Below are 19,171 nucleotides of genomic sequence, written 5' to 3' on the forward strand. Positions count from 1 at the left end.
TGGTCGGGGGTAGCGGGAGGAGGGGGGTGCGCGCGTGCGGGGAGCAGGTTCCCCCAGGGCCGGGCTCAGCAGGGCTCTGGGGAGCGCGGGTGCGGGGCCGGTGGCCGCGGGGGCGTCAGTGCGCTGCGCTCTTCCCCGCAGGTGCCCGGGCCGGGGTCCCGCAGGCGGCCGGACCATGGTGACTTCCCCGCTCCGGGGACGACGGCGGCGGCAGGAGCGGGAACCTCAGCGCTAATGGAAACTGGGTGCGCTGCCAGCTCCGCACCTCCGCGGGGGGGAGGCGGCGCGTCTCCAGCTGCTGCTGCCCGGCCCCCGCCAGCTGACGGGAGCGCGGCCGTCGGTGGGCTCGGCACCCGGAGCCGGGCGGGCATGGAGACCGCTGCGGTGCCGGAGCGGGGCCCGGCCCGTGTTCCCCCTCCCCGCCCGCCCGCCGGGAGGGAGCCCCGAGCCGGCCACCTGCGGTTCCTGCGGAGGAGCGTGGTGGACTCGGACCAGGAGGAGCCGCCTCTCGAGCTCTCCGCGGCCGAGCCGCGCCGGATCGTCCTGCTCTCCAAAACCAGGAGGATCATTGCGGAGAGGGCCAAGGAGCGGCACGGGGAGGCCGAGCTCGAGCCCGCTGCGGCCGAGCCCGCGGTGGAGCCCAAGAGGGCCGCCCCTGGGGGGCCGGCCGCGGCCGAGGAGCAGAAGGAGCCGGGCAGGGATGCGGAGAGGAAAGAGCCGTCGGACAAAGATCAGACCAAGTCCAGGAAGGAGGAGCCCGAGGAGGAGGAGGCCGACATGAAAGCCGTCTCCACCTCTCCCGACGGCCGGTTCCTGAAGTTTGACATCGAGCTCGGCAGGGGGTCCTTCAAAACGGTCTACAAGGGGCTGGACACGGAGACCTGGGTGGAGGTCGCTTGGTGTGAACTTCAGGTAAGCTGGGCTGGCCCCTGGCCTGGCAGCTAAGGACACAGCCTGTGCCATCTACAGACCTGCAAACGCAGCCCTTAGAGTCCCCATTGCTGATCCTCCTGCGTCTAACTATAGCATGAGGTTTTCATTGGCTCAGAAGCTGCCACCTTATGTAGGCTCCTGCCTGCCTTAACCCCCTCAGCACTGGGCTTGATCACTGACATTTCTGGCAATGTAATGGGCTAAGGATGAGACTGATGAGAAGGTCAGGAATTTTTCCCTTGGCTGCCCAGAGATTGTCAGAAGAGGCTTCTGGGGGTAGTCATATGTCACTCAAACTGACACTTGAGACATCTGTAAATTGATTTAGCAGGAGTCTAGCTGTCTGTAACTTAAAAAATACATTAAAGATCTTAAAAGACAATTGCCGAAAATAGATTTACTTCCTTTACAAATCTAAACATGGCGGTTGGAGGTCTAGGGTCTCTTCCCACTGAAACCTCCTATTTTGAAAGGGTTATTAAGCTGTCACAAACTCATTCTGAATTGAAACTTGGGCAGCACTTTCTAATCAAACATGGCTTATATGTTTTTGGCCATATCTGAGTTAGTCTTTCAGCAAAGTCAAAAATGTGTAGCTTCAGATGTCTTTTTGAGCAAATACAACTGAAGTCTCCCTGCCCCCCCCATCTCTCAATTTTTTTTAAGCCTTTGAGTCCTGTAGGGTGAAATAGTACATTAATACAACTCTAATTAAAGGCCTGAGACTCTTCAGTTTCTGGGCATGGACACTATATTCTTTTAACTATTCCTGTAATTCTTTATATTTTTCATACAAACTTAGATGTACCACAGGCAATGTGGGTTATACAAATTGCAACATGATGTACCCCAGGTTTTTTTGGTGAAGTTTTTGCTATCTGTTTCCTGTCTCCACCTAGGTTAGTAACATACATTAACATGAGACTTAAGCTGTTGTGACTTTTTCAATCCTTAGGTTTTTTCTTTTAGTAAGATCTTCTTTCTAGACTACCTCTTAAACTAGGTTGTGTTGTATAGATTTTGCTGGGGCACTGACATCTGTACCTCAAATTGAGCCATGATGGCACTAATCCTGCATTCCTTGTGCACCCAAAACTCCCACTGAATACAGGATCGATCCTCCTGCTGTAATAGTGTCTAAGTACAATTAGTAAAGGATAGAATGGAAGCCCCGATTCTGAAAATCAGTGTAAACTCTACTTTGCCTCCTGTGATAGGCAGCTGACTGGACATACAGCCTTGTCACTTTGGTTGATTTTATTGTATGGTATCTTGTAATCCATTGCAACCCCATATTGTTTAATTAAAAGCGTAGGGAATATGTTTTGATTTTTTCATTTGAATTTCTCCTATTCTGTTAAGAGCCAGTGAAATAAAAACAACTTGCTTTACTTGTTGGGTTTTTAAAAGCACTGCAGAGCCAGCATTATGGTGTATTGCAGCAAGAGAAGTACGAAAAAAGGCAAGATAGAAAAGGTCCCAGTAGCACGGGGGAGACTGTATGAGAATCGGGGGAGATGTTGCATAATTGACAATTGGAGAATTTGTCATGCTGCTGGGAGGAAAAGAGAAAGGCATCATCGCAAGCTGGCTTTGTCGTTCCGGTTTGGGTTTGGTTGGAGGGCGCAAAATATTAGCGTGTGTAAGTTTTTATTCTAATAACTAAAGGTTCATTTAAAAATGTTTATCCAGTTGTTCTCTTCAATTGAATGTTTGGATATAATGAAAGGTCAATATCATCTGACAATCTTATTGTGGCCTGTGTTGTGCAAATTCTGTCACAACAGAACAGTCAGCAATTTGGAATTCATTTTACTGTCAACTTCGTTTTAACTCTGCTTTACTAGAGTAATATTTAAATCTATAATTGACTATCCATAGCTGCTTAGAAAGATTATGTCAGAAAATAGATACTTTGCAAATTGTAATCTTCTGGTAATCTAAATCCTCCATGAATCTTTACAAATGAGTATAGTAAGCTACACTGTGAAATTTCACTAGTCTGTTTTTACCCCTCATTTCATTTGGGTAGGAGATCTTGAATGTGCTCCTTTGTGGAGAAGGTGTTAAGAGGGTTAAAAACCTCTGATTACCCATATAGATCAAAATGTCTTTTATGGAAGAATGATCTGTAATCATTACTTTACATTCCATTATAAACCATAGGTACCGCTTGTTTCAAATCTGATGGAGCCACTAACCATTGTTTCACTATTTTCTACAGACGTTTCTGTATAATAGCTGTAAATTGAGAGGTCTAATTTTTGGACTAGACAAATACGGGAAAAGTGATAAGAATTCATCAGGGTATTTCTGGCTTCCACTTCTAACAAATCAGTGTCAATTAGTTGTATAGATTTGAAGGTAATGTTGGAGAAGGGTCAGCTTCCAGGAGATGGTATGTCAGATTTTCAAGTTACCGTTGAAACTTGTTTTGGATTAATGAAGTGTAACTGAGCGGTGACTGCAAGGTTTTGATTTATATGTCAGGCATATGTTCTCAGCCTTTATTTGCAAGAGAAGCAAATAGCCAGCATTATACATTGATGGAGTAATGTATTACTTTTATAATCCTGAGTTGCATGCACTTTATGTCTAAGGCGGACATTTCTAAGTAATCCTGCTTATTTACAACATTTCTACATGTACCTGGTCAGTTATACTTGATTCTGTTTTTACTTCTCTGTAGAAATGTGGTCAGTTGCAAGCGGCAAAGTACTCATACAAAACCATCATTACCTGACAGTTGAAAACATAAAATGTCTATCTTGATACTTTAATACCACAGAAAACAACTTTTACATTGCTGAATTTGAACGTTAGATCTGTAGATTTCTATTCGGGGAAGCGTACACATGTACTTGTCTTTTTTTCCAGTGAGATCCCTACATTTCCATGCTGATCAGTTGTGCTCCTTAAATCTTGGTTACAGTACACACAGTCAAAATTATAAATAGCGGGAGGTTTTTAAAGGTATGATCATATCACAGGTATACTTGAAGCTTAGAGAGTGAGAGCCAATGGAACACCTCTGCTATATGTAACTTGATTAGCTTTCAATGAAGATAAAGTAGGAAAGAGAAAAGTTCTGCTTTGGCAAAGTGATGCAGTAAATGACACTCTTCATGTCTAACTTGATTTTTCTAAGTCTGCGACCCACAAGCATGTACCCCTAATATTTCAATTTATCTTCTCATAGATTGAATTTCCAAGCAGCCATCACTCTTTTGTCCTTGCTCAGCTTTTTTTCAGTCCAATCATAGTGAGTTTTTTTTTTTTTTTTTTTTTAAATCTAGATGAAAGCGTTGTGAACCATTTTTGAGATCTCTGTATACTACCCCACTGGAAATTTTTTTCAGGAAGTTAATTTTAACTAAACTTGAAGTCCAAAAAATTATATATTTTTGTAGTGTAACTGTGATTGAAGAGATGGGCTAAAGATGTAGAATTGGAATCATGGATAGCCTCAGGTTAAGAGTTGAATTGAAACTATCGTTTAAGTTTGCCTGAGCAAGATATTAAGACTTTAGCCAAATCTTAACTAGAAAATAGACTTCTTTACTATGTTGAATCTAGCCTGGAACTTTTAAGTATTGGCAATGGTATTTGTGTACTTGCTGAAGTTTGAAAGGGTTCAGGTTCTTGTTTTTGCCCTCCTCTAGTTAACTGGTGGCACATTGCAGCTGTATACTGAGAATTCAGAATAGCCATATTTCAAAATGCTGTGCCTTCTAACTATAATCTCAGTTCATGAGCAAGGAACGTTAAGATTTGCCAATAGGCAGGTTAAACATTATTTTTAGATACATGCTGAAGAGCTTGAAAGTATAAGTCCCTTTTTGGGACTTGTAGAAGAATTCTGGGGGAGGCCACGTACAGACCTACATCACTGAGTAGTCCTCACTAGTGCTCTTCAGTTCCTATTTTGATTCTGATCACTGAGGTGTCTATTTAGAGCTTTTTGCTTGTAATGGCACTGTTGCAAAATTAGTAGGGAAAGAGGACATCCTTTGCTTGTCCTCCTTTCAAAGATGAAAGGATCAGAGAAGTGGCTACTTATCACCAGTGAACATTATTAAAGCACTCCCCTCCTACTTAAAATGGTTGTCCAAGGCCAAAATCTTATATTTTGACTACCGCCTCTTAATTACATTTTGAAGACCTCCTGTACCTATATCAAAAAGTCCACTAACAGGGTTGGCAAGCTGGTCAGATAATGTGAATTGACTACCAAATATTCCAGCAAGAATGCCCTAATGTAGGTGTCAACGACCTACTGTTTTGTTGCATCATGGTGCCATCTGTAGCAAGCCTACTTAAATGTTGTGATCACTCACTTTACTATATGCTAATACCACTTGTGGGGGAAAAGGTAAATTAATTGCAAGTTGAACATCCTGATTGGCTGGAATTTTCTAGAACAAACATATGCATGTTTATTTGGCCTGGTATACAAAGCACACGGCTGTTTACAAAGCATATTAAACAAAGTAAAAGGATGTACCAGCCCCGAAGAGTTTACAATCTAAACTGATTAGACAAATATACAGAAATAAATTCAGAAGGGAGTGGGGGAGGGAGAAAAGTGTTTAATCATGAAACCTCCACCCTCAACACAGAGAAGAGATTCACAGCCATTAAGCTGCTTGAAGAGTTGGCCTAATTATCATAAGTGCATTTAAAAATTACACACACAGCAACTATAAAAGAAGAAAGTAATTTCATTTTTTCTTTTTTCTGTAGCTGTTCAGTCTGGAATAACTCACACTTAAATGCTAAAAAGTAATAATTATTTCTTGTTTTAGACCTTCATTTAATACTTGTTGCATTTTCTGAGCTGAAATAGTTCAGATAAGTACACAGCTTTTTGTAATTAGTCATTCGGATCTATCCAAGGCTAAGCCTATTGGTGAGCATAAAGTCTTATTCTTTTATGTCACTATTCTAATAAACTAGTGCTTTAAAATATTTCACCAGTTTTTTTTTTGGATCACTCAAATGCCCAACCCTCTCCACCAGTGTGTCTGGACTGCATTGGATATATTCTAAAGGCAGATACATGCCTTAGTGAAATAATTGACTTGATTAGAAACACAACTGAGATGATTCATGTTGCCACCATGACTTTCCTTTTAGGGTGTTAGTCTGAATTAAAGAACTATAAGCACAAGTTGCAATATTTTGAGAACCAACTATGTTGATTTTCTTTAATTTATACATTTGTACTCCTTTGGTATATTCTTTGCATAAGAAGCTCATGCCAGATTAGTTGATAACTAACTGATTTTAATATTGTGTGTTTCAATATTCTATTGTTACAACATGAGATTAGGTTTAGGATTTTAATTCAAAGCATTACCTCTGGATCCATGTGCATTTGCTAATCTTTGTTTCCAAGGGTGATATTTGTCTTTAAAGCTCATCTTACAATTTGGAAACTGAAAATTACTTAAATGGAACAAAGCACCTATAAGAATGATCATGTATTAATACCAGTTTCTTACTTTTTAATGAAGGGAAGACATAGGGTTTATATTTAATTTAATCATTTAATGCTGTGTAGTAGAAAATATTCAGCATGATGCTAAATGGGATCGCTCTTGCAATGTTTTTCCTCTTACATTTTAATAATTCATGTATTGAACTAAGTGTCAGTGTTCCAATTAGTCTTCCAAATGCTAACTAAGGCCTTGATCCTGCAAGGTGATCATGTGGGTGGAATCTTGTGTTTGTGAGGAGCCCTATTCAAGGGAGGAGGTCATTGAACGGGCAACTTTAATAGCTGCAAGGTAATTCTTGTTTGTATGTCACTGAAGGTGTGTTTATAATATCTCCAATTAACAAGCAGCCACAAATATAACTAAACAAACTGTTACATTATCTGAAAGGTGGCTGAAGTGCAACTGTCTGCTCTGGATAGAGAGGTTATAACAAACAAAAAAACTTGAGTTTTTCATTGTTGCATTAGCTTGGTGTTCGTACAGCTCATAAAGGCTGACAACTGTTTCATTTATTGATTCAGGGAAAAGGCTGTAGATTCTTAATAGGCTAATACACTATTAATTATCAATTAAAATGATTTCTTAGTCTGAATTAGCAGGACTAGTTTAGAAAATGTTCTTAGTGGAAGGTAGGGAAACCTGCATCTTGGGGTTCTAATTCTGTATTAATACTTTCTCAATAACATTACAGTAACTTTCAACCAGACTAGCTTTATCTGAACTTCAAGATAACTCTTGAAAGGGTGATTTCTATTAAATTCTGATTGTTAGTTAATTTAATGGAACTTCATTTTTGAAAGAAATAACAACAGTAAATAAAATTTAGACAATGTTAATAGGAAAACAACACTCTAACCTGTACAACATAAAGTCTTCACGTGCTGGTATAGCTGTCAGTGGCATTAGAAAGCTAGGTAGAAATGTGGCACTAAAATACCACTAGAAACTAGTAAACTAGATTTGTCTTTAAATGCTTCTCAAATCCAGCAAATTGGAACCCATAGCAAGTAGAGCTGAGCCAAATCTCAGATACTTACTTAGAATTTAATTAAATTTGACTTTCTTTTTGCACTTGAAAAAATATTTTATTTTAAACAGCTAGATATACAGTGAGTGAGTGAGCTGGAAGCTTACATTCATAACTTTGCTACACACTAAAATTCATGGGTTTAATAGAGACCCTGGATTTATGGCTGATTACAACAATCTGTAATCCACTAACCCCCCCTTCTTGTTTTACGACCACAAGGGTGTAAATGGGCCACTTCACTTTGCGTGGTCCCTTAGAATATGTACTCGCTACTTATGCTAAACTATCTGCTCAGCCTTGTATTTAGCTGTGACACGGACACGGATTACCTTTCCCAGACCTGAGGAAGAGCTCTGTGTAGCTTGAAATCTTCTCTTGCCAACAGAAGTTGGTCCAGTAAAAGATTGCCTCACCCTCCTTATCTCTCTAATATTGGTCTGGTGTTGTAACCACACCACTACATACAGCTATATATTTGTCTCGTAAAAACATACTGTGGATGTATCTGAGATTTAGTCTGGTGAAATACGGATAAGAAGAAAATGGATGAAAATTACTACAATTTTGTCTGCAATGAACTCTGCCCCCTTTGCTCATGTCTTGTCCATAGTTGGTAGAGAAACATTTTAAGTCTAAAGCATAGCTACAGGGCTTGTTCTGCTCCATGTAAACTTTTATGCAAATATTTAATGTGCTAATTTGCATATTTACAAATCTACATACGACCGTAAGCTTATGGTCAATATGCTCTTCCTTGAGCAGTGGCGAGGATGGGACATGGGAACAAAACTTGGTAGCTTGGGCTAGGCTAGCTACTTAAAGGGGGTGAGAGGGTCAGACTGGGGAGTAACTGGATGAGTAGCTACTGGAACGGCTGGAGGTTAGGGATCTCTGGGACTAGGTGAGGCTGCTGCCTGGCGGGGGGCAGTAAATGCAGGGACTCCTGGATGTTTTGGTGGGAATAGAGGGTCCTGGGTGCTACTGGAGGGAATAGTAGAGCTCCTGGGGTGCAGTTGACTGCTCACTCAGCTGTGGCTGGGATTGTGGGTTGGGGAAAGCCTGGTGTAGGTGACTTTGCAGGGACCAGTGGGAGGCAACTTGGGGCTGGTACTGGGAGAGGGACGGAGGGTGTCACCATCTTCTCCAGGCACCATCCCCTTTCTCTCCAGCTGCCATTGACATCTCTAGACTACTCCTTGCTGGCACCAGCGGGAGCAGGGTGCCTGGCTGTCTGTTTGGTAGGTGTCAGTAGCTTCTAGCATCCAAAAAAGCAGAACTGCAGGGAAATGTGGATGGGTGACATCTGAGCTGGGCTGTGGGAGTATGGACATAACTGCCAAATGCTTGACTGTCAGGTGGGATGTGATGCTTGGCAGCCCTGCTGAAGGAGAGATCTTCAGTGCTCTGAAATGTGAGTGGTTCAGTCAGTTGGTGTGTGGAGAATACTAGAAGTGGCCATCGAGGAATGCGGAGTTAGTATCTTGTTTTCCGATTAATAACTAAGTTTGGAGGTAAAAGGGAAGCTAGAGTTGTAGACCCATCACTGCTTGGAGTGCATACAGCTCTGTAAGAATATTAGGGTTAAACAAGCATGAGTATGGCTTCCTTCCTATCTGCCTCCTAATGTCTGAGGACCTCTGCCAAAGTCTTAATGAAACGTGGCTGCAACATGGTTTTGGAGGCCTGCAGAGCTAGAGATAGAACATCCCGTCCATCTCTCGCTGCTGCTACCCAGCTCTCAGAGATTGAGTTATGGGGAGTAATGAACCTCTTACCTGTTGCTCCTTAGGCAAGGTGGATTGATTACAAAGCTATTTAAAGGAGCAAGCAAGAAACCTTGGTTTAAAAAAATCAGTTTAATTTGTGTTTTGCATTTGTACTTTATTTTCTGAAAGAGGTTGATTCTCATTGGTTGGTAACCATTAAAATGTGTTGATTTACAACTAAACATAGCTTTGCAGTAAAGTGATGCTGCTTTTTGCTAGCCAGGAGGATGCACTATATCTACATTCTTACATTTTATTCAGATGCTTAATTTTTATTTTTTTGTTGTGGTAGAAAATGGTGAATGATGCTTTTTTTTTTTTTTTATTCACTAGATTAATTTTTTACTTGTGATTTGTGTCGAGCCCTATTTGGATGGAAATTCAAATTCAAAACACACAAACAGCATTTTCTTAAAATTATGTATCCAGCACATTTTCTCAAAACATGTGTTGCTTTTAAAACATGTATTAAGCAATGGAAGTATTAATGATAGTTAATTGAACTGATTATTTGTGATCACCATGTCTTTCAAGGTTTTAGAACTAGTAGATCTCATGCCCTTGCACCTATATTTTATTCATACATTGGATGAGGAAAATAAGATTTCCTGCTTTTTCAAATCCCATTTGGTTTCTTAGCTTAGAATTAACTAGTCTTTGAACTGGAACTAGTTGAATAGACTGTAATACCTATTCTCTCTGCACCTGCAGAAGAGGCTACTGCTGTCAAAAGCTGGTTTAGTATTTCAATAAGCTCTGGTTTCAGGTCATTAGCCAATGACTTCCCCCAGCTTAGTGGGTTGACTTTCTTCAAAACTTGGCAGCGGATATGTACTACTTTACATTAAATACAAAGAAATCATATTAATGATTTGAATATTTTATTATAAATATGGGCCTTAATCTAGGTTGTCAATTTCAAATTTAATTTTTAAAAGGTTTATTTTTAAAAAATCAGATTTGTTAAAAATTTGTATCCACCTTGTCCTTAGGCCTACTGTGGGGTTACCAAGGAGTGAAGATTCTTCAGTGTCCACTCCTGCAAACCATAAAAGGCTCGTCCAGCCTCACCTTGAAGGATGAGGCCAGTGGTTAAGACACTAGCTTCAGACTCAGGAGACTTAGGTTCAAGTCTCAGCTCTACCATAGCCTTCCTCTATGACCTTGGGCATGTTGCTTAGTTCATGTGCCTCAGTCTCTGAAATGGGGACAATAGCACTTTCCAACCTTAAATGGGGTGGTGTTTATGATAAAGATATTAAAGATTGTGAGGCATTCAGATACTACACTAATGGGGGGGGGGATACAAGTACCGTAGATAGCTATGCCCTTCCTTGCACCCCCAGGTGAGCCTTGTGAAGCTCTCCTGAGGCCTCTCAAAGCCAAACTCCCATGTAAATCTTGGGAGGAGAAGCTGACAGTCTCATGAAGCATTAGGATTTTTGGAGGTAGGGGGTGGGGCCCAGTCTTCGAGTTGTGAGAAATCCACTCCCCACAGCCTGAACAAAATAGGCTTGTGTACCACTTTGTCTAGTCAGGTCTCCGAGCCAAAATAGGTTTATGGTGACTAACAGACTTTAAGGCTTGTGGGAGTTCAGGGATGTTGAACCTTAGGTAAGGGGCTTATGAGCCTTTTGGGGGCTTGCGGGAATTCTCTCCTCCTACAGATCTGTAAACCCACAGGAAGTGGGTGAAGGCCCGCTGATGGTCCTGGGTTGTGCTCTTGCAGACCCTTTCTTCCTGCAGACCTCAGGATGTGCATAGAGAGAAAATCGGCGAACGCGTGAAGCTTGGAAGGGATCATGGGGTCTTCGTTCCCCACTTTCTGTGAACCTCCTTTGGTTTGCATCATGGAAGAAGCCCAAGCCTCATGACCCTTAAGTAGCTGTGACCCAGTGACCTCTTGGTGCCAACTGGCAGGGGGAGTGCGTGGGGTTTTACAGGGATGCCCTGGGTCAGATATATGCATAATCACATTCACTAAAGGGTGGCTTGTGAGGTCTCTATTGAGAACCAATAGCCCAGTAGTGGTCACAATCACCGCAAAAGCATGTGCGGATAAGATTAAGGAGTTGTGTGTCTATACTGGAAATTATGTTCTTAAGGTCTTCAAGGTGAGGCAGGTCGCCAGGGGGTGACACACCTTGGACAGACTCCTTTCAGACAGCAGGCAGGAGAGGCTTCTCTCTCTTGTTTGACTTTGTGTGTGTTGTGCATTGTCTCTCTCACACTATGCATATTTGTGTACTGAGCTAGATGCTGATTAGGAGATTGCAAAATCTACAAGAAAGGAGTAGACAGGAAAAAACAACTAGCAGGGGGGTGTCCTGCTTATGACTAAGATCAAAGAATTAGTCTGCTATATCAGAGGGTGCAAACAGACAAGATTTTTCTCATGGGAGGCATGACTTGTCTGATGCATGGAAGATTACAGCCAAATCTGGCTGGAAGGACTTGGGGTGCGCATTGCTTTGTAAGACAGGAAAGTAACTAGTTAAGTAAGCCTAGGTTCTAGAAGGTGTTACGATTTTACATTATTTGTAACCATTGTTTCCAATACTTGTGCTTGCTATCACTGGAATCTCTATACTTTGTTATATAAACTTTCTCTTGTTGTCGCTATAAACATATCTAAGTGCTGTGTGTGTCAAGCAGAGTGGTGATTTGAGGTGTAACTGGTAACCTGGGATATATTGCAGCTTTGGGAGCAGCAGATCTGTGAGCATTGCCAGTGCTCAGTGGAACAGGGGCTGGACCCTCCAGGGAAACGCTCAGAGAACTCAAGGACTGGAATGTGCCTGTTGCTAACTTGTAGAGAGAGTGGGGCCTGGGGAGGCCTAGAGAGGTGTGCTTGTGTTGCCTGTGGCCGATGATAGCGTTGGAGACCTGACCCTAGGTAGGCACAGACAAGGCTTCCTCACGCTAACGGCAGATAGTAATGTGGTGCTTTGCTATCCTGGGTACCCCAGGAAGCATCACAGAAGTGCTCGGGGGGTGGGAGGGGAAACGCCTGTACCATTCTCCAGGGGCCTAAGGAGGCTTGTTGCTTCCACTCATAAGCCATAGGAACTTTGTTGCTTCCTGCCCTGCCCTGGTATCTTTTGTAGAAAAACAGCCACTAACAAGCTTCCCCAGGGATTGGTCTATGTTTTGAGGTCTGACTCATCAAGAACTTGGACTACAGATTTTTTTAAACGACCATTTAGGTCTCTAGCAGTCACTTGACTTGCTCCAAATAAGCACAGCTCTGAAGTTAATGGAATTGTGCCCTCTTTCACTTAAACTCTGCTTTCCATGTAAAAATAGTCTGCGCGTATATATGTTCAGATTTAAAATACGAATGGTGTATACATGGTGACATGACTTACAATAAATGATTGTGTGCTGAACTGTACACCGTAATGTACCTCTTGCATCCTGGTTATTCATAGGGATAACGGAAGATTCCTTCGACAGCCATTGTCATGGGGATACATGTGTTACGGGTTAAACTACCAATGCGAGAGAAACTGAAGTCCTAATGCCATCTGTTCTTCAGCTGTTCATGCTAAAGAAGGAATCAAAACACTTATTCAGGAACTCGAGGAAGATAGATGAGAGAGAGAGAGACTCAAATAACATCTTTTTGTCTACTTTCTGTAAACTTAGTTTGATCCATGTCCAAATTTGTTTTTAAATGGAAAAGTATACATTCTTGAAAAGGTATTTGATCCTTAGTCTCTTGTGACTTTTTTTAAAACAGGCTACCAGAGTTAGTTTTCTTTTCTTTTGAGCAAGATAAACTAATTCCTTAACAGATCTAGCTCTGAGCATTTTACTCTAAGAAAATGGTTAAATAAGATGTCAAAAGGAAATGGGGGTGTCCCTTTGTTAAACTGTATTCTTCTTGCAACCCCTTAAATCAGTTAATAGATATTCAGTTAACACAATTTCTGTTAACTTGTCTTTAATCCTATACTTTGAATTCTGAAAAACAGCTTTATTTCAAACTGTTCTGGAAACCAATTGGTTAGAACTAGTTCTTACTTTACTTTGAATAATTTTAACCTTCATGGATTTTACTGAAACATACAAGTAAACTTTAATCTGTTGTATTAAAAATATACATAGTATACAGATAACAACAAAATCATTGCTTTTTTATGTATTTTGCCTTTTCATTACCTCTTAGTATACTGATGGCCTTGACATGATGTGATTCCTCTGTGTAGGCAGTTTCTATCACTGGCTGCTGAGCACCGTTTTTTGTGCATCTCAGATACATTAGAATTCATCATGTAGTAATGATGCAAAGACAGTTGAATGCATTTTTTTTTCTTTAGTCAAAAGCAACCAATTACTTACACTTTATGAAACTGAGAGCTTTAATAAAAGAAACAAATGCCAGGTTGCCATTTCAGAAATGCAGAGAACTAAATCCTCATTTCCATAAAAAAATGTGAAATGAGTTTTGCTATAGTGTCCCTGAAATGGCTGCATTCCTTGCTCTCCTGGCATATGCGTTAGGGCTTATTATGATATTTTGACATATGAAGCAACTTTTAGCAAGGCTTTTCCAATTTGTTTAAATCTCTCAATCAAAGCAGCGTTCAGAGTTGACCTCTGCACTTGATGGAGTTAATACAGCTGAACTGGGTCTGCTAAGCTGAATCAATTTTGTCTATTAAAATAGAACTGTGTAGGAGAAAACCATGAAAGTCAGAGCCGACATACTATATTGTGCTGCAGAACTATCCTGGTTTATTCCTTGTTGAAATATTTGGTAATGTCTAGATCTTGTAAAAATATGTTGATTCCAAGTGTTTGTTTGCATTGTTTTTGCTTTTCATTACTGAATTAAGGAAAATTGCCATTTTGCATGAATTTGAACTTGCTTTTCTTCCATTTCATAACAATGCTTCCTTTTGTCTTGGAAATTGCATTGCAGACAAAGCAAGTGTTCCATCAGTAAAACAGACTTGTTTTTCTCTCAATCAATCGCTATAAAAGCCTATACTGCCCTTGACTTCTAATGGAGGACAAGAGCATGAATCTTTCTGGCAAATGAAGCAATTCTACACAATTACATTAATGTTTTTTCCATATTTCTTTTGGGAAATTTTAAGATATGTAAAAATATGCATTAAACATACCAACCACTATTCCTTTGCTTTTATGGATGTGATCATTTTTCTCTGTATAATACTAGATATGATACAAACCAGAGTGTGTGGGGAGGAGTAAAATGAGCTGGCAAGAGCTATCTGGACTGCACATTTGTAGCCTGTTAGTGGTCTTGGATCTTCATTCTGTGTTCTACCTTCTTTATGTCCCTTTTGATATACAAACTCTCTTCCTCCCTACCCCCTTCCAGTCTGTAACATCACAATAACTCCATGGACCATCTTCCATGGATTTGGTAAGATTTTTAAAAAGTTACTGGCAAGTTGCACTCATGGCTAGTTGTAGCGCAAGAGCTGTAGGTTAGAAACTTAAACATGCAGCAAAGGGAGGGTGAAAAGCAAAACAGTCCATTTTTTTAAAAGATGTTTAATCTAAGATCCCACGGGAAGCATGTTAATTTGACATATAAAATTCCAATATCAACTTTCTAAATTCCCTCATTCAGACGAGAGAGGGCTCTCACTGAAGTCTAGCTCTCTGGTTTGTAGCAAGCTCCTGAACTGGACTAAACTCCCAGGCCAAATCAAGCTTCTGAGCAATATGAAACTTCAAAGTTTCGGTGAGATTCTGAGCTATCCTGGCACTCCCAGATTGAAATGATGCTGAGTTGTACAAAACTCCCAAACTGGAATTTTGGTCTGCTTCAGCCTTAGGAGCCTTCTGATTAGACTGGGTTCCTAAACTGGAGTGAGTCACTCAGTGCTGGAGCAGGCTTTTAATCTGCCACCTTAATAGTTTCTGGCCAACTGGGTCCCTCCATCCACCTGATCCAAAATGATCCCATAGCAAGCAGTAAATACTGCTGTCTTTCCTGGGTCAAGACACTCAGCAAACGTTATCTGCAGATAGAATTACCTTGGCCCTTCTTTTGAAAGAGAGACTATTAGAATGAGGATAGGAGAAAACAATCCTGTTGTGTGTCCAGCAGTTCAGTTGTTTTCCAGTCTCTTCTAGGACTGGAGAGAATTTAACAGAAATAATACCCATTGTACCCGGTCACAGACCAGTCCCCTAGTCTTCCACTCTCTAACTGCTCCATCGCACTGCACTGTGAACAAATAGACTACAAAACCATACTGAGCAGTGGTCCGTGCATTCACCTACAAAGAAGAGAGAACTCTGGCCATAGTCAGAGCACAGAAAGGGGGCATGGAATGCAAGATTTCACAATAATGCTGATAACATTTCGCCTGAGATGGATTAAACTATTTTAAAAATCTGTATTAAAATAAAAATCTCATAAGTGACCATCTGTTGGCTGTCAACTTGCCTAAATGAGGCATGCATTTTTGCTTTTAAAACTGAAACCGTCTAACCCTGAATTTTTTTTCATAAATTATGGAAATAGTTGGACTCATCTGCCATTGAATGAGCAGCACACTGGAAAGTTATAGGGAATCAACTACAACTGACTACTGTGTCCTTTAGTTTTCTAAGGGTCTGTCTACACTACGAAATTAGGTCGAATTTATAGAATTTGACTTAAAAAGCGATTTTATACAGTCGATTGTGTGTCCCCCGCTAAGCGCATTAAGTCGGTGGAGTGCATCCACAGTGCCGAGGCTAGTGTCGACCTTTGGAGCGTTGCACTGTGGGTAGCTATCCCACAGTTCCTGCAGTCTCCGCCGCCCACTGGAATTCTGGGTTAAGCTCCCAATGCCTGATGGGGCAAAAACATTGTTGCAGGTGGTTTTGGGTGCATATCTTCAGTCGTCCCTCCCTCAGTGAAAGCAACGACAGACAATCATTTCGTGCCTTTTTTCCATGCGGGCACCATACTGCTTTCAGCAGATGGTGCAGTACTGCAAACCATAGTCATTGAACGACCGCTTCCACTGCCCCTTTGTTCTCCTGCAGATGCCATACCATGGCAAGCATGGAGCCTGCTCAGATCACCGCGGCAGTTATGAGCATTTTAAACACCTCCTGCCTTATCAGGCAGCATATGCAGAACCTGCAAAAGGAGGCGATGGCAGTGTGCTGACGAGTGATGAGGGGACAGACACAGACTTCTCTCAAAGCACGGGCCCGGCAATGTGGCTATCTTGATGGCAGTGGGGCAGGCTCATGCTGTGAAACGCCGATTCTGGGCCCGTGAAACAAGCACAGACTGGTGGGACCGCATAGTGTTGCAGGTCTGGGATGATTCCCAGTGGCTGTGAAACTTTTGCATGCATAAGGGCACTTTCATGGAACTTGGTGACTTGCTTTCCTCTGCCCTGAAGCGCAAGAATACCAAGATGAAAGCAGCCCTCACAGTTCACAAGTGAGTGGCAATCGCCCTTTGGAAGCTTGCAACGCCAGACAGCTGCCGGTCAGTCGGGAATCGATTTGGAGTGGGCAAATCTATTGTGGGGGCTGCTGTGATCCAAGTAGCCAATGCAATCACTGAGCTGCTGCTATCAAGGGTAGTGACTCTGGGAAATGTGCAGGTCATAGTGGATGGCTTTGATGCAATGGGATTCCCTAACTGTGGTTGGGCGATAGGGATATGCGTTCCGTCTATCTTGGGACCGGACCACCAAAGCAGCCACTACATAAACCACAAGGGGTACTTTTCAATAGTGCTGCAAGCACTGGTGGATCACAAGGGACATTTCACTAACATCAATGTGGGATGGCAGGGAAAGGTACATGACGCTTGCATCTTTAGGAACTCTGGTCTGTATGAACAGCTGCAGCAGGGGACTTACTTTCCAGACCAGAAAATAACGGTTGGGGTTGTTGAAATGCCAATAGTTATCCTTTGGGGACCCAGCCTATACCCCTTAATGCCATGGCTCATGAAGCCATACAGAGGCAGCCTGGACAATAGTCAGGAGCTGTTCAACTATAGGTTGAGCAAGTGCAGAATGGTGGTAGAATGTGCATTTGGACATTTAAAAGCGCGCTGGTGCAGTTTATTGATTCGGTTAGACCCCAGCGAAACCAGTATTCCCATGTTATTACTGCTTGCTGTGTGCTCCACAATATCTGTGAGAGTAAGGGGGAGATGTTTATGGCGGGGTGGGAAGTTGAGAAGCTTTGAAAACCAGTTTCATGACTGGCCAGGCTACGGTGTGACAGTTCTGTTTTTCTCCTTGATGAAAACCCGCTCCCTTGGTTCACTCTACTTCCCTGTAAGCCAACCGCCCTCCCCTCCCCCCTTTGATCAATGCTTGCAGAGGCAATAAAGTTGTTATTTCAAATTCATGCATTCGTTATTAATTCATCACAGAAATAGAAGGATAACTGCAAAGGTAGCCTGGGAGGTGTGTGGGAGGAGGGAAGCACCGGGTGGGGTGGGGTGGGGTGGGGGAGGAGGGAAGGACAAGGCCACACTCCACTTCAAAACTTACTGAATGTCCGCTTCTGTTGCTTGGGTAGTCCTCTAGGGTGGAGTGGTTGGGTGCCCAGAGGCTCTCCCCTCCCTGCCCCCTGCGTTCTTGGGCATCTGGGTGAGGAGGCTATGGAACTTGGGGAGGAGGGAGGTTGATTACACAGGGGCTGCAGTGGCGGTCTGTGCCTTTCCTGCACCTCAACCATACGCCGGAGCATATCAGTTTGATCCTCCAGTAGCCTCAGCATTGCATCCTGCCTCCTCTCATTATGTTGCCACCACCTCTCCTATTGCTCCAGCCATCTGTCCTTGCATTCATTTTGTGCTTTCCTGGACTCTGCCATTGTCTACCTCCACGCATCCTGTTGGGCTCTTTCAGTTTGGGTGGACTGCATGAGCTCAGAGAACATTTCATGGCGAGTGCGGTTTTTTTCGCTTTCTTATCTGCACTAGCCTCTGGGACGGAGATGCTAGTCACAACATTGAAACCTTTGTAGCTGCATGGGGGGGGGAAAAAAGGGAGATTAAAATTGAAAAAGACACATTGGCCGTTTAAAAGGAGGGGTTGATGTTTTCAGGTTAAAGTGCAGCCCAAACCCAACTAACCTCCCCCCGCCCCCTCCCCACACCCCCAATTCTCTGGGATGATCGTTTCACCTCTCTGCCCACCGCGTGGCTAACAGCGTGGATGGTTTCTTTTCAGCCACAGGCAAACAGCCCCGCAGGAATGGCCACCTCAGAATGTCCCATGAATAAAATTCTCCTATTTCAACCAGGTGACCACGAATGATATCACTCTCCTGAGGATAACCACAGAGACATAAAGAACAGATGTTGCTTGAATGCCAGAAAACACCAGGACCACGCACTGCCATGCTTTCTTATGCAATGATTCACGACTACATGCTACTGACTTGCCGTGGTAAAGTGCCCTACCATGGAGGACGCAATAAGGCTGCCCTCCCCAGAAACCTTTTGCAAAGGCTTTGGGAGTACCTCCAGGACAGCTTCACTGAGATGTCCCTGGAGGATTTCCACCCCATCCCCAGACACGTTAACAGACTTTTCCAGTAGCTGTACTGGCTGTGAATACATCCCAAGTCTTCAGGGCAAAGTAATCATGAAACACACTTGCTTTTAAACCGTGTATTGTATTTACAAAGGTACACTCACCAGAGCTGCCTTCTCCGCTTTCAAGGTCCCAGAGCCTGGGTTGGGAGGGTATTGGATCCAGGGTGATAAATAGTTCCTGGCTGTTGGGGAGAACAGTTTCTCTGCTTGCCTGGTGCGCGCTATCTTCAACCTCCCCCTCCTCATCGTCTTCTTCATCCCCAAAATCCTCATCCCTGTTGCGTGAGACTTCCCCCTTGCGGGAGTACACGTGAAGGGGTGGGACAGTGGTAGAGGCACCCCCTAGAATTGCATGCAGCTCATCATAGAAGCAGCATGTCAGCATGTC

General features: G+C 42.8%; 1 protein-coding gene across 10 annotated transcripts in view; it reads left to right on the plus strand.

Annotated features, from left to right (window-relative positions):
• Positions 1 to 219: 219 nt before the first annotated feature.
• Positions 220 to 19,171, plus strand: part of WNK2 (WNK lysine deficient protein kinase 2) — a 172,952-nt gene continuing 154,000 nt past the window's right edge. For 6 of the 10 annotated variants that reach the window (XM_074957804.1, XM_074957799.1, XM_074957801.1 and 3 more), the window contains exon 1: positions 220 to 912. In XM_074957804.1, coding sequence (XP_074813905.1) covers positions 235 to 912 — 678 coding nt within the window. In that variant the 5' untranslated portion in view covers positions 220 to 234. The remainder of the gene's footprint in view (positions 913 to 19,171) is intronic. The other 4 variants (XM_074957805.1, XM_074957807.1, XM_074957808.1 and 1 more) reach the window with 1 other exon arrangement.

The sequence above is a fragment of the Natator depressus genome, chromosome 7, assembly GCF_965152275.1.
Source record: "Natator depressus isolate rNatDep1 chromosome 7, rNatDep2.hap1, whole genome shotgun sequence".
Lineage (NCBI taxonomy): Eukaryota > Metazoa > Chordata > Testudines > Cheloniidae > Natator > Natator depressus.